Source organism: Rhipicephalus sanguineus, chromosome 1 (genome assembly GCF_013339695.2).
Source record: "Rhipicephalus sanguineus isolate Rsan-2018 chromosome 1, BIME_Rsan_1.4, whole genome shotgun sequence".
NCBI lineage: Eukaryota > Metazoa > Arthropoda > Arachnida > Ixodida > Ixodidae > Rhipicephalus > Rhipicephalus sanguineus.
The window spans coordinates 151461254-151481651 of record NC_051176.1 but is presented as its reverse complement, the minus strand read 5'-3'; the positions used below and the strand labels follow the sequence as shown (position 1 = coordinate 151481651).

At 50.9% G+C, this 20398-nt stretch overlaps 1 protein-coding gene across 1 annotated transcript in view; it reads left to right on the top strand.

Annotated features, from left to right (window-relative positions):
* LOC119400311 (lysosomal alpha-mannosidase) overlaps positions 1-20398 on the top strand; it is a 462470-nt gene that overhangs the window by 422759 nt on the left and 19313 nt on the right. The window contains exons 19-22 of the mRNA XM_037667342.2: positions 1381-1499; positions 16590-16703; positions 18465-18552; positions 20214-20300. Of these exons, the coding sequence (XP_037523270.2) occupies positions 1381-1499; positions 16590-16703; positions 18465-18552; positions 20214-20300 (408 nt within the window). The remainder of the gene's footprint in view (positions 1-1380; positions 1500-16589; positions 16704-18464; positions 18553-20213; positions 20301-20398) is intronic.

Genomic DNA, 20398 nt, shown 5'->3' with positions numbered 1-20398 from the left:
CGCTGTTCAAACAGAAATAAGTAACGACTGTGACAATTAGTTCGCGCTCGTCTTGTGTGTACCTGTTCGTTCGTTTCGTGCGTCCTGCTTTATGTTTGAGCAGTGCGCTTCAAGTGTCGAGCTGTGACGGATTAGTTCGCGCTCGTCCTGTGTGCGATCTTTTCGTGCGTTCTTTAGGCTCGAGCGACGCGCTGGCAATTTCGAGCTGCTTTCCGTTCTTCGCATTACAATTTATTGCTATCGCATTCATTGCTTCGCCGTTGCGGCGAAACTGTGACTTTTTTTTTTTGCAGTTGATCGTCACTATGTATTACCAACTCGCCCAGTGCACAGTTCTTCTAAACTATACCGAAGGGTCTAGCGTCATGGCTATAGCCGGCATTTTACACGGGATCTGAATGAGAATGTAGCGTCACCGACCACAGAATTTCTGCATAATTTCTATTTACGCATAGTCCTGCATGCAGAAGACCAGGAGATTGCTGTGCGGATGATCTTCTACACAGTTCTAGTAAACTTCAAGTAAGGTACAGAGGTCGTCGAGATTAGCGCTCTGTTTGCTATGCTGCGCCGGGGTAAGAGAAAGGGAGAAGGCGAAGAAGCAGACCTATAGCAACGGCTGAATAAATAGCTGAAATTGTGAAAACTTGATGTCTGAAAGTTTGTAGGCGTGCCGTTTACTATTTGACCTTCTCAAGTTGTTCATACAACCGTCGTCATCACCAGCAGCAATCCTTCTGTAGGCGTAGTCAGAGACGTCTTGGTCCTGAGTCTTGCTCGAATGTTGAGCACAAGAGAGATATGTTGGGGGATACGTATGGAGGAACAAGTCGGAAAAATGCATCGCAGGCCGTTTGATAGCTACGCTATAAATTTAGGGCGCTGAACAACCACCCGCTCATCCCTTGAGAAAAATACTTGGGCCATCGCCAGTTACTGGTCTCCAAAGAACAGCTTCAATTGCCACAAAGAAACTTAATATGCGAACTTGCATAGAATATGTTATGGACACTTTCCCACTGATTACTGTCGTTTCTGCCTTTCTCGCTTTCTTGCAAGCATATGATAGTGTCCGGCTGGGTTAAATGGATATCTCAAAGGAAACTCCTCTCTTGAAAATGAAGTTAAGTGTAGCCGGATGCACGCTGTTTCCCCACTTATGGCTTCAGTGCACAAAATCAGCTTCGCGTTAACGCTATATGGTCTGTGTCCTGGCATGCATCTACACATTCGGGCTGAACCCATTGTTACTGTCTGCTGCCGCTCAACAGCGATCTTTTACTAGAAACAACAAAGAGCCGCGAAACTCAAGTGATTTGCCTAGCGCGTGACAAACCTACTTTCGTTGTTGGTCTTCCGGACTTCTCGCCCGCCTTACAGGGCCCCTTGGTGCAAGAGATTCACCAGACGTTCAGCGACTGGGTCTCCCAAGTAATTCGGCTGTACAAGGACGAAGACATCATTGAATTCGACTGGGTCGTCGGACCTATCCCCTTCAGGTTGGTTCAGCACTTTACACCTATAACGTCTCCTTGATCGAACACGTGCGTGTACCTTATACGTTGATCACAGGAATACCTGAACGCGGTTCTGAGATTTGCTGGTGCTGATTGGCTCATGGAGGCAGACGGTCACACACTCTACACGCAGTCATTTTAGAGCATATTGTTCCTGAGATTCCCCATGGGTATCCTGTACCCACTTTAATTTCTAGTTGATTGTGCGCCACTGAAGATATCTAGGAACACTTTTCCGCGTAGCGCTTTATCTGTCTGCAACGAAATCCGTTAACTAAAGGTGGGAAGACCAGAAAAAGAAAAGATAAGTAATTTCCTTCAATTTTTCTACTTTCAGAGAAAGAAGAAATAATAGTAAGCTCGAGATTTTGTGCCAGGAGTTGAAGAATTTCTTAGAAAAGCCGGGTCGCCCACATTTTACCCTCTGGGCAGCAGTTTTCCGGCATCACGGCGCCGTGATGAATCTCCGCATGTGCAGCACTCGTTCACAGATTCCGAGATTAAGGCGAAAGCGTTTTACTGCGCCGAATTCATAGCGCACAAGGCTGTTGGTGTTTAAGAATGGAGTTTTGTAATAGGGCGTCCAGATCATGCCATTTGTGGTTTCGTTGGGTTTGCGTAAGCGTGCCATAGATACTTCGGGATAGGATTTGTCCTCTGTAAACCGAAAACGCCAGTGAATCTCGCTCGGATTTTCACGAGCTTGGATTTTCAAGGAGCTCTGGGGACGGCTTGTGTACGCACTCTATTTTAACGTTTTAGTTTCTCCGACATTGCGCTATATGCAAAGGCGTAGCGGAATACCGTAATATGTGCCGGATAGAGTAGCAACGCTCTCAAACGAGCTTTAGCGTACCTACGCCCAAAATACGCCAGCAACGCCCGCGTAGCTGTTAGTCGCCGTATCCGCGTGTGCACGATGTAGAAAATAATAAGCTCGCAGAACAACTGATAGCTGGGCCAGTTGGCGATAATACTTGAACATGTTTAACTTAGCGCAACGACGACGAGGACACAAGACAAGAGGAGACAAACCACAAGCTGGCCATCACTGCCGCAAACTGGAACATTGCAGATAGTGCGAAGACATGTTTGTTTGGCTAACATAAATTTTTGCTTCCTTTATTCGCCTTGCGTTATCTGTTGAAATGCGTGATAAACAAACCACCGGCGTTAAGTGGCGCCAGCTAAGAAGGTTAAAAAGAAAAAAACTAGCAAACGCCCGATCCATGTCCTCCTAGGTTCCGGAAGCGCTCATACAGCATCGGTTATTTGAGTATGGCTCTCGGAAACGGTGCCGAATCGACACGAATACTTTGTTGTCGAAGCTTCAAGGTATGATTCTAAAGCAAATACGAGCATCAGTTTGGAGCTCACGAGCTATAGAGCGCACGACGGCCACTCGATAGATCCAAGATGGACAGCAACCGCTTTCAGCGGTGCGGCCATGTTTCTCGGGCGTTTTTGGGCGTATCGGGCGTTACCGGTAAGGTACGCGCATGCGCATTTCACACCCGGCATTCCGTTATACGCAAAATTCTTTGCTTATAGCGGAATATCGAATAAACTAAAACGGTTCTAATTCGAAAAATAGGTGCGGGAACGCTAACCCTAACGGCGGTTAACGTATGGCGAATGCTCAGTGCCCACAGCCCAAGGCGAGTGTGTACGCAAAACTCTGGGTAGCCTATCATAAAACTGCCTAATGAATTTCTAAAAAGCCATTGATAACAGCTTACTAAGACAACGCATTGATCTTAGCCTAAAGGCCGAGAAGCGACAAAGACTAAGACAGCTGATAACTATCGGCGACGAGATACTCAGGATGGTTCGATCAACACGTATTATGTTACAGGTGATGCCCCGTATTTTAGAAATGTACCGATGTAGCCCTTGTCTGACACGTAGAATTCAATAAAACTTGCCGGCACACTATATGGACCGGGAGATAACTCTACAGTCTAGTCAGCCGTGAACGCACTTGGGCTGCTTTATAGTTTCTAGCGTCACCGCGGTGGTACAGTGGCTATGGTGTTTGACTGCTAACTAGTGATGCAGAACTATCGGTAAATTGACTATCGATAGTATCGATAGTTTTTTTGAAGCTATCGATAGTGTAAACAAACTATCGATAGTACTACTATCGACAAACTATAGATAGTGCAATCGGTAGTACCATCGGTAATATTACTAGCGATATTGCTGCCACGCGTGGTTGTTGCTTTGTTTTGATGTACTTGGCTTTCACCCACAAAGACCGTTAGTAGCAACGTTTGACGCAGACTGCGCCGCAGTGTCTGAGAAGCTTCGCGATTGTTTGAGATCATTCTATTAAGACTACGGGCTGGACCCGAATAGTCAAGTTTATTCGAGAGCCTGCTCGAGCATCTGGAAGGTTCGATGACTGATGTATAAAAGACGACACGTTCTACCGATGATCAGATTACTCGAGGCCGACGACTGTACACTCCGCTATCAGTGCGCAGCGTCTATCGCTTGTATAGAGAGTTTTGATTTTATGCATGTTGAGTGGCTGCAGCGAAAAATTAGAGGCACGGATGAAGGAAAGAAACACGAAGACGCTGCTGACACTGCTTCTTTCCTTTGTCCGTGCGTCTAATTCTTCGCTGGAGCCACTCAACATGCAAGATCGCCAAGTAGCCCAGTTACAAACCATTCTAAATAATTTTATGGGCACGAGTTCGCCCAAATAAAAACTCCGTATTTTCCATTCTTGCCTCCAAGTAACGCAGAACATTGAGTCAGCGTTGCCTAAATGCAACTAATGTGACGCAAGTCACGCAACGGTAAACAATGAAATGTAATGTTATATTAATGTAACTGGTTTTACATTGCCTTAACGTCGCTTTTTAATGTTGCAATAACAATCAAATGATCAGGTTCCATCAACATTACATGTAGACATCGTGCCAATGTTTAAACGTTAACGTAGAAGCAACATAGAGAAAATAATATCTGAAACATCCAATAACACAAATGAAAACCTTCTCGACTTTTGTGTAAGCTCATATTTGAATAAAGGTTGACAATGGCTATCTTCACCATTCTTCACCGTCACAACCACGTGACAATACTATCGACAGTGATGTGAATAATGATGCTGCTGCTGGCCGGTCATATTGCCAAAATATTACAGCGAAAGCTGTTATGAGATCATTTCACCGGCCGTTTTTGGCGCCGTAGTTGTCCGCCGCCGCCGCCGCCGCCGGTGTCCGTAACCAGTATCGCTCTAAATAAGAAAAAAACGAAATAAGAAAAAAATTCCAGGATGTAACGAGGTTCGAACCTGGGCCCTCTGCGTGGGAGCCCAGTATTCAACCTCTGAGCCATGCCGGTGCTTGAAACTGCTTTGCAAAAAGGTCCTATACAGGCTTTATGTCGGGAAGGAACCACATTAGCATATGGAATGTAGCGTGGTAGAAGAGTAAAATAAGCACCAAGCGTCGCACAACGCGAATTCTGTAACCAGGCGTCACACAATGCGAATTGCGCAACGAGTAGGTTGTTGAATGCTTCCAACCCATTACAAAGGACTCTGCCATAATTCTTCGCCATCATCAGGCACAGCATCAACAAAGCGCGCATAATGCCTTACATGGGTTTAGCAGGTACCAACTCTCTTCGTAGAATGACGAAAAATGGCACAGTGCCTGCTGCCCTACTTCTCAAAAATTACAATGATTTAAAGCGTAGTGGGTTCCTCGCAAGCGCACTTGTATTGGTTGCCAAGGAAGCCCATAAGCGCATGATCCACTTCCTCGGGGTCTCAGTAAAATTACAATGATTTATAGCGTAGTGGGTTCCTCGCAAGTGCACTGTATTGGTTGCGAAGAAAGCCCATAAGCGCATGATCCATTTCCTCGGGGTCTCAGTAAAGTTCTTCGCCCCCCCCCCCCGTCTCTCTCCCACGTCAACGTATGTTATACAGCATGACGGGAGAGGGAAATAGCGACCGGGCGTCACCCAATGCAAATTACATAACTGGTGGGCCGTTTAAAGATTCCAACCCATTACAAAGGGCTGAGCCATAATTCTTCATCGTCATCAGTCGTCGCGTCAACAAAGTGCACATAATGCCTTACGGACGTGTAGCTGGTGCCTCGCTTCTCCGCAGAATGACGAATAATGGCTTAGTAGGTGCTTTCTAACTTCACAAAAATTATTATTTAAGGCGTAGTGGGTACCTTTCTATTGTACTTGTATTGTGGCCCCAAGAGAGCTTAACGGGCTCTAGAAACGCCGCTCTTCCAGCTTTCGCTGTGACTGTGCTGCGGTTTCAGCGCAGGCCTGGCGTTTTTTTTGTCATAGCCAACTATCAGCTTCGCTTAATTTATGAGCAATTTTTGGCGAGAGAAATAAATTGTTTTCGCAGTGAGAATGGCGGAATATGTCCATCAATAAATTCATATTCAAAAGCAACCAGTTACACTTTACAATTAACAAACTAAGTTCTTCATATTTTATATTTATTTTGAAATCATAAAATGCAATGTAAATTTGAAGCTGCGCAGTTCCACCACATGTAACGGCTTCCTTTCGACTACAGCTGAACAGTTTGGCTTTATGATCATTTGTAAGCAAAGCACTTTGGTTAAGAACAAAAGCACGTCAACTTCCTTGCCCTTCAGCTTGCTCCTACGGCTCACCTGTGGACCACGCGCGCGGGGAACCAAGTTTATGCTGCAATGAGTTCGCGCTGTTGATTTTATACTATCGATAGTACCATCGAATTTACTATCGATAGCGCTATCGATAGTATCTTTTGCCATCGGTAGTACGATAGTGAGTCAGCTATCGATAGTACCGATAGTACCGATAGTACCATCGATAGTTCTGCATCACTACTGCTAACCCAAGGTCGCGGGTTCAATCCGGGCCGCGGCCGTCGCATACTGATGGAGGTAAAATGCTAGAGGCCCGTGTACTTAGAATTAGGAACGCGGTAAGGAACCCCCAGGTCGTCGAAATTTCCGGAGCCTTCCACTACGTCGTGGCTCCTAATCATATCTTGATTTTGGGGCGTAAAACCGCATAAATTATTATTATTATATATCTTGTAGCGATGCCTTTTGCTCGATTCTGCATGTTATTCTTATCACCCTCTGCTCAAGAACGGCTGACTCCGTTGATAACGCGGGCGGACCGTCGCTCTGACCACTCACGATGTGCGGAAATGTATTACGTCGGAAAAAGGCACCGTTACAGGTTAGCGACCTTGACATCCATTTGGTAAATATGCAGGGTGTTTCAGATAAAAAGCACCAAGTATTAAAAAATTAAGCATAGGCGCTACGCCTCTCCAATCAGCGCAGTATTTTTCTGAGCCATATAGAGCACATCAGAATATCTTTTTCCAATCCGCAAAGCCCGGCAATTAACAAAGATTGCGTAATGAACTTTTTAAACAGTAACTCTAGAGAAAAATTTTAGTGCAGAAGTTATGGCGCTTGTTCAGAAATATCGAATTTTTCAATCAATTGTAAGATAACTCCCCTACTTAATTTTTTCTGACCTTTCTTTAAAGCGCGCGAATTTTTAAAGATACCACGTGACTGCCACCTGATTCGTGGCGCTTTTAGCGTCCTGAAATGTAAGCTGAACGAATTATCAAAGGCTGCTTCGCGCACGGACATCGATTGAACCGGCTATCGGCTACTGCAATGGACGTTAAGCGACAAAAAGAGCATACCGTTTCAACAACAACAAACAAAATTCTTCAACGAGAAAGGGGCAGCCACTGAGCAAATGCCACTTGATACCGTAGGCAGCATTTGATGCGGCGTAGGCATTGTTTCTTTTCTTTTCGCACCAATGAAGAAACGCATTGGAATGGGCGAGGATGACAGCGTGATGAAGGACCGAGATAAATGATTAACTCACACGTGGCGGCCGCTGTTTCGTAGATTTTTAAGAAATTTTTTAGACGGTATGTCCCTAACATTATTTAGCGTCCATCGCAGTGATTGATAACCTGCTCAAACTCGACCTTCGTGCGCTGGGCAGCCTTTGATAATTCGTTCAACTTACATTTGAGGGCGCTAAAAGCGCCGTGCATTAGGCGGCAGTCACGTGTTTTTTTTTTAATTCGCGTGCTTTAAAGAAAGGCTGGAAAAAAATTCAGTAGGGGAGTCATCTTACAACTGACTATGTTTCTGAAATAGCGCCATAACTTTTGCAATCAAGATTTTCCTCCAGAGTAACTATTTAAAAAGTTCATTAAGCAATCTTTGTTAATTGCCAGGCCTTGCAGATTGGAAAAATATTCTCACGTGCTCTATATTGCTCAGAACAATACTGCGCTAATGGGATACGCGTAGCGCATGTACTTAATTTTTAATACTTGGTGCTTTTTATCTGAAACACCCTGTATTATTACATACATGCACACTTCATTGTATGAGTTTTCATTTGTTATACGTTAAAATATTGCATGCGTATAAATGGCTCGGAAAATATCGGTGTCATTTATTATGACAGTCGTATGTATAATTATGCGCAAAGGACATGTCACTGTGAGGTTTGCGCCGCCTCCACTTTCGGGTACTGCAATTCAAACCAAACACACATCCTTGGCAGGCGGTGGATACGAGGAAATGTAACGCCGTAACGCCGTGGAAAGTGATGGCTAGCGTAGCATTTCGACGCAAACGCTGCTCGGCGTCTAAGGTACGGGTAAAAGGCGCGGCGTTTTCACTGTGGGAATCGAGCGCGCCCTTCCGTTTGGCGCCTCCTTCCCCAGCTAGCGCGCGTATTGGCTCCGCGCTGCTCGAGCGCCGGGAACCGCCGTTAATCGGCTGTTTCGACCGCGGCGGCAGCGCCAGGCCTCTTTGTCTGGTGCAAGCCATGCGTCAGCCTCCCGGCGCGCGGGCACGCGTCCGGACATGCCTCGACATGCTCACGCCACCAAGCTAGCTTACGTCACTGCGCAACGCCTCTCCTCATTGGCCGCCAGTGACAACCCCCTTCCCCCTTGAGCTCGCTTCTGTCTGGCGCGGGCTTGCCCGCGTCAGATGCTCCCAGGCTAGCATGAGAGGTCGACGCGCTGCTCTAGCAGGCGGCTTCTCGTTCGTGTGCTCGACTGCTGCCCTTTGTGTGATAGTCGTAGCACCGCTGGCAAGCGTACTCGATCGGTCTTGCGGAGTTCCCTTTACGGCCTGCAAGCCCGTGACTGTCGTACTGTGCTGCATCTTGGGTTAATAAACCCGTGTTGTTTGTTGACCTCCTGCCTCGAGTGCCTTTTCTGCGCCGTGCCGGAGAATCGACGAACCCGGCCGTAGCGTCTTTGTTCGCTGCGGCAGTGGAGAACGTCGCGTCCCTTGCCGGCCCCACGTTGGGCGCCACTTACGGGCCCGTCCCCGGTGCAGTCTCCGCTCGCTGGCCTTTCCCCGCCAGCAGCACGGTTGACAGCTCAAATCGCCGCACCCGATTCTTCCTACCGGGGGCACTCAGGTGTTGGCGGGAACGCGCTTACTGACCCGCCGTGGTCGCGAGCGTGAAGGGTTGACGATGTCGTTCGCGAGCCTGCTCGCTCAACCGACAACGTCGCCGCGTTCACCGACGCTCGCTGGCCGGAGACTCGCGTAGGCGACGTTTTCGACGGACGTGGGCCACCGTGCTCCGCTGTCGACCCGTTTGCCAGTCGCGTGAGGCCTCATGCACCAGTCGGAGCGGATACCCTACCCTCCTCCATGCCGTTTACTGGCCCTTTTAGGTCTGACGTGCATGCCGGAGAACAGGCGCGCGACCCTGTACGGCCGCGCCTGCGTCGGAGCAATCGCCGCTGCACACAACTGCGGCGCAGCTCCTAAACGCCCTGTTGGAAGCGGCGCGCTCGCAGCCGTGTGCTGTAAAGGGAGGCCTCGAGTCCCCTCAGCCAGGCGTACCGAGTATACCTCTGCCTGAGTACAGCGGTTATTCGGACCGCATGAGTGCCACAGAGTACCTCGAGGCGCTGCACCGCTATCAGCGGGCGATGGGGCTGAGCGACAGCGTTATGCTCGGTAGTGTATTGCCTGTAGCGCTGACAGCCCAAGCGGCGCGGTGGTACCGACTTGTCGGCCACCAAGCTTGTTCGATGGAGGAGTTTCGGGCGCTCTTCCGTAGCGAATTCCTTCCTCCTGACTACGAGCGCCGCATGCGTCGCGATAGAGCTTCGAACGCAGCATCCCGACGAATCTCTTCTCGAGTACGTCCGGGCTTTGCAGGAGCTCTACCTCCTTGCCGACCCTACGGCATCAGACGCTGAGAAGGTAGAGCGAGCCATTCGCCAGGCTCATCCAACCTTCGCCGCTTACCTTCGGAGCGCCCGTTATCGTAACCTGAACGAGCTGGCCTCCGATGCGAAGCGTATTCAGGGCGACATACTGGCGGCGAGAGCCTACCGCCCGCCGCCACCGCCCTCCGCTTCTCTCGAGCCTCGTTGTGCGTGGGCTGGTGGTGACTCGTCACCCTGTAATCCCCCTAAACACGAGGTGGCCTCGGCCGTGAGAGAGCAACGAGACGCGCCGGACGTTTCGGACCGCGCGCTCGACCCGTACTCGTACGCCCGGGCGTGCCCCTTTGCACTGCAGGGCGAACGAGAACGGAACCCCCGTGTCCCAATGCACGAGGGGAGATCCGATCGCGGAGCCCCCCCTGCGGCTAGCGAACGGAGGCCTCCTAGCTCTCAAGGGTCGCCAAAATCCCTCACTGATAGGGGAAAAGGTGTCGTCTGCTACCGTTGTCATGAGCGTGGCCACACCGCGCGATCATGCAACGCGCCCCACCCGATGCAAGGGCCTGCTCGCCCGTCGGGAAACGGGGTGAGCCGTCGGTGAGCTCCCCCTCGCCGGCGGCTACAGCAGTACGAGAGCATGGGGGTGTAACCCAACCTCTGGCACCGATGGCGTGTCGCGCTGGACATGACTTTCCAGCCACGCCGGCGCCGTTCATCGCCCTTACGATCGCTGGTCGAGAGTTGCGGCGTTGCTGGATAGCGGGGCGTCGATCTCGCTGTTCGGCGAAGAGGTTATGGCTCATTTGCGCGACCGCTCTGTCCGCATTCGAGCTTGCGACACGCCTTCCATCTCGCCAGCGGTACCGCCACCTCGTGCGGCGCTGCGCGGTTGGTTGTGCGCTGGGAGAATCGCGCGCGCCGACAGCGCTTCGTGCATCTCCCGGGTCTTTCCGTGCCCGTGATTCTTGGTCGCGACTTTCTCGCGCACACGGGTATCGTGATAGACGTCGCGAGTGGAGGCTACAGGGACGGCCCTTCCGGCGCCCTACGGCCATTCGCTACACCGCCCGTGGTCTCGGCTGCCCGTAAGTCGCCGGGCGCCACGAGAGAGGAGAGGAGACAAAGCGTGGCCTCTTCGGCCCGTGTCTCTCACTCCGACGCCAAGACTGGCCCTTTGGCCGGCGCGGCGGAAAACGGTCCGTGCCTACCGCTTTCTCTCGAGCATAGCGCTACCGTGGTGGACGAGGTCTCGGCTACGCCGGTGACCACCCCGGTAAGCAGCAGCTCGGATCGCTCGCTGCCGCCTTTGCCGGACAGCTTGTCGACACATGAGAAGACACGCCTGTCGTCGCTGTTGACACATTTCAGTGACATGTTCACGGAACGCCCGGGTGGCACCTCTCTGGTGAGGCACCGGATTGACACAGGCGACGCACAACCGTGGAAATGCAATCCTCGCCCCGTCAGTGCGGCAAAGAGGAAAGCAATTGACCAGGCATTGGATGAGTTGATTGAGACCGGAGTTGTCCAACGCTCAAACAGTCCCTGGGGTTCACCGGTGGTAATGGTCCCCAAAAGAGACGGCTCTCACCGGCTCTGTGTGGACTACCGCCGGCTGAATGAGGTCACGAGGAAGGATGCTTATCCTATGCCTAACGTTGACTCGATCGTGGCTGCGCTAGGCGGTGCTTGCTACTTCAGCACCTTGGATGCTAGCCGCGGTTACCTGCAGGTTCAGATGGAGCCGGCGGACGCGGAGAAAACTGCGTTCACCTCCCACAGAGGTTTGTACGAGTTTACCCGCATGCCGTTTGGCTGTTCTGGAGCTGCAGCTACGTTCCAGAGACTGATAGACCGCGTTCTCGGGGACGCTAAATGGCAACACGCCATGGCGTACCTCGACGACATCGTCGTCTTCTCTCGAACGTTCGAGGAGCACCTCCGCCACTTGGAGGACGTCCTCGAGAGGTTGCGTGCCGCCGGGTTGACCTTGAACCCGAAGAAGGCTCAAATAGCTGAGAATCGCATTTCGCTATTGGGCTTTACCATCGAGAGCGGTCGCGTTCTGCCGTGCGAGGAGAAGGTACGTGCCATTGTGGAGTACCCGACGCCGGCGAACATTCAGGGCCTGAGGCGCTTTTTGGGCATGGTGAACTACTACCGACAGTTCATCCCAAACTGCGCGGACCTCCAAGCGCCCTTGACCGCACTGTTGAAAAAGTCGGCACGATGGAGCTGGGGGCCAGAGCAAGAGCGAGCCTTCAAGGCTCTATCTCAAGCTCTAGTGGCCACAGCCGATCTGAAGCTGCCCGACCTCAACAGGGAGTTCGTTGTCCAAGCGGACGCGAGCGACCTGGGTCTCGGAGCGGTACTGCTTCAGGAGCACGACGGCGTGCTCCGGCCAGTCGCCTTTGCGAGCCGGTCACTTAACGCCGCCGAGCGCAACTACAGCGTGACTGAACGGGAATGTCTCGCTATAGTCTTTGCTCTCCGGAAGTTCGACTGCTACGTCGACGGTGTGCCATTCGGGGTGGAGACGGACCACATGGCACTCACCTGGCTTAAGCGCTTGCGCGAGCCCTCGGGCCGCCTCGCGCGCTGGGCGTTGACCTTGCAGCGGTACAACTTTGTTGTGCGCTACCGGAAAGGGAGTTCGAACGTCGTGGCTGACGCCTTGTCGCGTGCCCCCGTTCTGGCGTCTGACACTTGTGTCCGCCACTCGCAAGAGCAGTCGCACCAAGTAGACTCGGGGGCCCCTGGCTCCAATGGGTCGAAAGGCGCGAACCCCGACGGCGCAGTGGCTTTCGAGTCGACCGCCTCGGGTGAGGACGCATACCTGGTAGACCCTGTTACGTCCGCCGGTATCGTCTTCAGCAGAGAGGACCTACTTAAGGCACAGCAGGACGATCCGTTTTGTCAGCAAATTGTTGATGGGCTCAAAGAGCTGAGCTCCCAAGAGGAGCGGGGCGGTCAAGCCGCCGGGCGCAAACGGACAGCTGGTATTGCTGTCGGCGCCGAGTGCCGGACGCAGACTGGTATTGCTGCGGGCACGTTGGACTCGTATCTGCTTGATGCTGATGGCGTTCTCCTGCGCTATGTCCCATCTGAAGAAGCTCCCCAGGAGTCTTTCAAGGTGGTGATACCCCGCAGTCTAAGGAAAGCCACCCTCGGCTATTTCCACGACTCGCGGTTGGCCGGACGTGCGAGGGGCCGTAAGACTTTCTAAAAGTTGTGCCGCTCTGCTACCCGGCCAGGCATTAAACGTGACGCTCTTCACTCCCCGTGTGGCAAGGCGTGAAGTCTCGTGCGGGCAAGTCCCCCGGGCTCATGCAGCCGCCCCCAAACCCTTTCGCTGCCCGCAGCAGCGATTTGGGAGAGGGGGAAGCGGTCACACAACCGCAGGAAAACCGTGAGAAGGCTGGCTCCAAGCCACGCCATCGGTACAACCTGCGGAAGCGCACTTCAGCAACCTTTCTCCCACTGACAGGTAGCTGGACTTTATTCCATACCATGACAGTGAATGGAGAATAACCTCTAAGTTGCGGCGGCACACGTCTAGAAGTGGTAGAAGGCCCTCTTGGCCGAAAATACCCTCTGACGTGTTGTCCAAGCCATAACCTGGCAAGCGCCCCCTTTGTTGGGCAGCACTGTCAGGCAGGCACCCCTTTTTGGCAAGCCGGCTATGCCGGGGGCATTTCTGTCCACTCCTACATCGCCCCGTCGTCTCCCTGCGCCACCAGCCTGTTCCAGACCTGATGGCCTGCCGTTCCCTGGTCCTCCCAGCTGTGGCCTGGTTCCTGCCTTCTGGCCTGCAGACACCATCACCCTGCCTTACCCACCTGGCAGCTTCGGCAGCCGCCCTCGGCGGCTGGTCCGCCCACTCAAGCTTTGGCCCAGGCCCGAGCGTGGTCGCTTCGGCTTCCGTTCCTGGCTGCCTGCTGTTCCTGCCTGCCGTTCCTGTGTGGCCCCCGTCCCAGCGACTTTCGGCGGTTGGCTGCCGCACGCAAATGGCAGCTACGCCTCGTACGTTCCCGGCTGCCAACCTCTCCAGTCCGGCGAACTTCAAGCGGGCCGGCTGCCCGCCCTTGTGCAGTCTTCCCCGTTCCTCCTGGCTGCGGACCTTCTTACGGCAGTGGGCTCTCCCTTGTGGTGGAAACTTTCGGTGGAACTTTTGCGTGGCCATGGCCGACCTATGGACTTGTACCTCCGGGAAGACGACACCCCCCTGTTGGACTTTGCCCCGTTGGCCAGCCCCCTTGCGGCTGAGCTGACCTTGCCACTTGGCCTCGGACAGCCTCTTTCACAGGCTGGCCTCGGTCTTTAGGAGGGGGGAATGTGGGAATCGAGCGCGCCCTTCCGTTTGGCGCCTCCTTCCCCAGCTAGCGCGCGTGTTGGCTCCGCGCGGCTCGAGCGCCGGGAACCGCCGTTAATCGGCGGTATGGCGACCGCGGCGGCAGCGCCAGGCCTCTTTGTCTGGTGCAAGCCATGCGTCAGCCTCCCGGCGCGCGGGCACGCGTCCGGACATGCCTCGACATGCTCACGCCACCAAGCTAGCTTACGTCACTGCGCAACGCCTCTCCTCATTGGCCGCCAGTGACAACCCCCTTCCCCCTTGAGCTCGCTTCTGTCTGGCGCGGGCTTGCCCGCGTCAGATGCTCCCAGGCTAGCATGAGAGGTTGACGCGCTGCTCTAGCAGGCGGCTTCTCGTTCGTGTGCTCGACTGCTGCCCTTTGTGTGATAGTCGTAGCACCGCTGGCAAGCGTACTCGATCGGTCTTGCGGAGTTCCCTTTACGGCCTGCAAGCCCGTGACTGTCGTACTGTGCTGCATCTTGGGTTAATAAACCCGTGTTGTTTGTTGACCTCCTACCTCGAGTGCCTTTTCTGCGCCGTGCCGGAGAATCGACGAACCCGGCCGTAGCGTCTTTGTTCGCTGCGGCAGTGGAGATTGTCGCGTCCCTTGCCGGTCGCCTCGTAGGGTAAGCGTCTCGCAAACCTATCTCCACATCACGCACGCAAAAACGCAAAGTGACAACGTATAAAGTAAAAGAAATACAAATATCTCGCTTGTGTGCGCTGCGTTCCATCTTAAAAAGCTATATGTAGAAAATGGAGTATTTTATATATCTCACGCAGAAAATACGGACGCAATTGTGGGACTACATTCATTAGCGGTAGGATACGTGCATTGTGGCTCTGTAGCTTTCCCTTCATTGCCACAGAAAGTTGTCCGCGATTATAGTTGCTGCTGGGGGGGGGGGGGGGGGGGGGGGGGCCAGATGTTTATGCAGCGTGGCAGCGCGTCCATCACGGGCAGCTTTTCTTGCTATCGCATTCATTGCTTCGCCCTTGCGGCGAAACTGTGACTTTTTATTGGTTTATCGCCTGACTTGCTACTCCAGGTGTCGGGTGATGACTATGATATACACAGTGATCATATATACACACAAATAATACGTACAGTAACAAACACACATATATACGCAACAGTCATTCATAAAGTTTCGTTAAGGCGAGTGAGTAGTCCTCAGAAACAACAGCAGCGCTTTTTTGTTGCTCGTCGCACAAACGCTGCTTTGCCGTGGACCGAGAAGGTGCCACAGCTCCAAGCTCAAGCCGCGTTGCAAATGAAGTGCTGCCTTCAGATTCTGTCGTTCTGCGTCGTAACGGGAACAGTCACACAAGACGTGTCTTAAATCTTCCCGAGTCCGGGCAAGATCGAACATGCATTCACCGGCTGAGACTCGACGTTGCCTATACGAACTACATTAAGCACAAGATCAAGCAGCCTGACTCTCCTACGCGTGCATATGGCCGAGTTCGAAAGTTAGGTAATGTGTTGTACATATTTGACACTTGCGACGCGCTGTTCGAGCAAGTGTCAGACATGTACAACCAACTAGCTCCTACCATGGCCCATCTAGTGTTGTACACAACGAAAGAACTCTGTCAGAAGTGTTATCGCAGTATTCTTGCTTCCACGATATATTGCCGCTCCATATTTACCCAATCAATGTATGACAGTTTCATTCAACTGCCACAAGCCTTCCCAAAAGCCTTCTACGGTGTCAGTGCGAAATGGTGTGTGGCGGCACGTAACACTATGTAAAGCAAAGCGCTTTCTTCCCTTTGAAAAAGAAATACAGGTTTATGCGCCATATAAGCGCTATATCGTGGGACGCCGCTATTGCAGCCTCTGCGTAAGTTTTACCCATATTGGAGTCTGTATACGGAATAGTTTTAGCCGTGCTGCAATCTTTACCACGGCATCCAAAGGTTCCTTCGGACAATATTTGCAGTGTCGCGCTATTTCGGCGACCGCATCAGCATGGCCACTGACCGAGATCCTGTTTCCTGAACTTGAAACATTTCGATCAAGTCATGCTGAAGAAGTTACGCAGTACATTGGTGCGATATTTTCAGGCAAGTTTCTGTGTCGAAACGTTGCCTTCACCCTGAGTCTTCCCTCGTTTGTACGCTGCAGTTAATTACCTAGCAATCTTTTACCTTTCTTTATATAGATCGCGAAGAAAATTGGCGGAAAATGTCGGTATAGTGTAAGGATTTATCTCGCTTGATTCTATATCTTATATCCGGTTCAGGTGATCGGACAACTCGAAGCGCGATAAAAAATTGCACTCGAGTAGGAATCGTTACATTATCCCGGGGTCACGTCTTCTAAGCGCACGAATATCGTAAGCGCACTGCGTAATAATCTTGCCTTTAAGATTATTTAAGATTTCAGATTAAGAGTTTTCTTTCCCTGTAAATTCCAGTTGATACGCATATTTCTTCTTTTATCCACTTATACTAAATTTACTTTCCTTATCTCTTCTAGCGAGGGCCGTGAGCCCAGCCGCGGCAAGGAGATCATCTCGCGTTTCCAAACCTCCATTTGGAACAATGGCACATTTTACACTGATTCCAACGGACGCCAGACAATAAAGAGAACGTGAGTGAGACCTTTCTTCCTGCATTCGCATTTTGTCTATACGAGTTTGCCCGAAATGGGGTCGCTGTCCAGGAAATGCGCACATTACTTTTACTGCGTTTACCAAGAACTTCCTTTTTTTTATTTTTGCAGTGCTATGTCAAACAATAGTTCATAGTGTTTTAAATTTATATGCCGGTGTGTTTTGTCCTACGCATGTTCAAAAGCGTCGAGCGCCATAAGGCGCAAATTGAGGATGGAATTCCGCTTAGTGCGCTGTTTAATTGGAGTTGTTTTTTTCGCCGGTGGACGTTTCCATCCGGCATGTAGTGTTGTAACCACGGCGAGACGATGAAGCGAATGGAATGCATACTTAAGCTGCGAAACGACAGATGCAGCTCGCGTTTTGAAAAAGAATGACAGTTTTGTCTGAATTGTCGAGCTGGTTTGCGCAAGTATGAGGACGCGATGACTCTTTCTTCTGGGAGACAAATTTGGCGAAAGAACCGTATGCGATGTTTTGAACAAAACTACGCGCTTACGTTTTATAAATATAGTGATTCCGGGAGGGGAGGGGAATGGGGGGTGGAAGAGACAAAGATGTAGAAAAGAGAACCATATAGGATACGGTTGTGGCGGAGGCGTTCCCAGGCATTCTCGCCATGGTTTCCAACACGTGATACCATACTTTGAACGAACTTCTTTTTGAACGCGTTTCATAGCTTCTGTTTTCAGACTCGCTGCTAACACGCGGCGTTACCACCACACGTTCGGAAACATGTAGTGGTAACGCCGCTAAGCAAATATATCAAGCTTAATGTGATTAACAGGAGAGAAACGTGCACATGCTCTTCTCATATGACACTGTACTGATGAGAGCATTAATTTAAGGACTTACACCGGCTACAAATTAAAACAAGCGTTGACAGGGAACCAAACAGTGTTGTTAGATCTGCAGGTTTTTGTGCTTGTAGCACCTACGTATTTTTCAGCCTATGAAGGAAAGCATTACGTATTTACTACCAAGGCGGGAAGCTGCACTCACTTGCTCTAATACAACGTTTTCGGCATTGATCCTAAAGGTGTTGAAGTACGAGTACTGTCGCTTAGTTAGCAGCACTGCTAGAAAACGACGAAAGTTTTTTGAACTCTATTCATTCTATCTGTCTTTGTTTTCAACGTTGGGTAGATAAGCTGTGACTTGTTACCAGCGTTTTCTCATCTCTCAGCGACGTTACAAGCAGCTTCTCAAATGATGAGCTTAGATTGGAAATAGGAAGGTTTATGGCAAGTGTCTGGCAATCGAAGAGAAGCAGCGACTACTTGCGAGCGAGCAAGCGAGCCGCGAGCGTCAGCTATAGCTTTAACGTGGGATGATAAATTTACTTGTATCCATGCCCTGGCTATATTGTTAGATGTTGTAGTGTATGTTAAAAACGTGAAAAATGCACTTCATGTTGTAGGAGTAAGCAAGAAGAGCAGACTGGCAGACATTTTGAGGGACAGTGTGGCTATTATGTTCATTTTCCTGATTCCCTGCTGCTCAAGTTTATCCTACATTTTTATTGTTCCATTTTATAGTTCATTCGCATCCGCCCTCCTCGCCCCTCTGTATGTGACCGCACCAACTGTTTGTTGGGAGGGCGTCTACGAACGCCTATGCTATGCCGCTCTTGGAGTACGAGCAGTCTTTCGGCCATGCGTACATGTTCCCCATTACATCCACTGGCTGTAGGGGTGCCCTCAGCGCACGATACGCACTCATGGGAGGCTCTTTCGCAGGAGGAACGCTCATCGACCATGGACCAAGACCATCGTGGAACCCACTACGTACAACTACTACCCCGTGGTGTCATGGATCTACCTCAAGGTGCGTATATCCGGCTGCTCTATACCTGACGGTCAGCAGCGGTCATCGTCGGAAGCTGGGGATTACCGCTCAATACCAGTCGCTAGCAGAGTCTGTGTTTACGGTGGGGAGAAAAAGGGGGTCAAGGGTGCGCTGACCCATGGGGCTCCTAGACGCGCAAGCAACTTATACTCCGTCATGTAATTAATTTGAATGAACTGGAATGCTATTGTTCTTTATTGACATTTTTGGAAAATTCCATTCAAGTTACAGAATCCGGCGAGACACACAGGTGCTTATATATCACTTGCAGCGAAATGGATCCCGCGATAACACGCACGTGTACGTGCTACCAATCAAACCTTGAGATCGCTCAATCGATACGACAACGGCTTATGCTTTGTACTGTGCAACACAATTATATATCATTGATTCCATCACGCAAAAAAAAGAAGGTTCATACAACTCCATCGCAACGACCACCCGCACAGTGACCGCGTGTTGGATTTTGTGCACACGCTGCACGTGTTTTTAAATTAGTGTGCGATATTTTCGGCCAAACTATGCCTTACATCACGTAAAAGGTGCGATCCCATCAAAGTTAGAAATTGGGCTAGTTGGTTGTGCATGTTGGGAGGGAATTGCGCTACAGTTAACTGGGACTTAACAAAGCTACAGGACGGACGAACGGAATGGACACGACAAGCGCAACGCTTGTCGTGTCCATTCCGTTCGTCCGTCCTCTAGCTTTGTTAAGACCCAGTTAACTGTAGCGCAATTCCCTCCCAACATGCAATCCCATAAGATGGCGTCCCGGTGCATGTGTCCTCGACCCCATGCGCGACAGCTGACAAAGAATGAATGAAATTGTAGGAACAGAATCATTGTGAAATATGGTCAACTTTCGTGACAAGAAAGGTTGCAACAGACCGCAGGAGCTGGGCTTCTGAGTACGCGCCCCCTGCGACTCTAAAGTGTCGCTAGGCAGCGGGCTACGCCGCATTGCGCAACAGTGCACTTTCTGTGCAGGAAGTGGTGGAAGCGCCTCCTTGTTTTTTTTTCTTTTTTCTCAAGTCCTGAAGAAACCATTCCTTCTTTCTTGATATTTCGCCCCCCCCCCCCCCCCCCCCTTGCCCGAAATGAGTACTTTGCGTTACATGCACGCACACATACGAGCGCACACACGAACATGCATATAGCGGGGCCAGACCCCCCACTGCCCCTGAAATAAAATCCTGACTACTTCCTTGCTTCTAATCTTAAGTTCGATTTTGGTAGCGATTCTCAAAACAAACTGCTCGCGAGGGGCGCGTGTCACTGAGTGGTCAGAGTTGCATTTTCATCATCGACAGCGACATTCTTACCAATCCCACGAGGCTAAGCGAATTGTTCGCGTTCAGAACCGTTACCACGATCGCACTCCTGCGTTCACACGTAGGACCGAATTGGTGACACAATCTGCAGACGAGCGTGACGTGCTGAGCTTGAACGAATCACTGCACGTCTGGGCGGTATTCTTGTTGCGACATGATTCGACAGGGCACTGAGCTCATCACGAGCGTCTGTGCAAATCGTTCCGTCGTGTGAAATGAGCTTTATCAGCAATATATGCTCTGCGGGCTAAAAGTAAAAAAAGGAAGAGAACTTACTAGAGAGCTTTCTTTTTATCCCATTCATTTCAGAATGAATCTCATGACCTCCAGTTGACAGTGTTCCCAGATCGACCACAAGGCGGGAGCAGCTTACACGAAGGCGAACTGGAATTAATGGTGAGTGCTCAAGCAACCTCGCAACATAAAATGCGAAATAAAGCCGTAAAAACTACGTTTCACATAGTAAGACTGTATTTTTAAAAGAGATTCCCGAA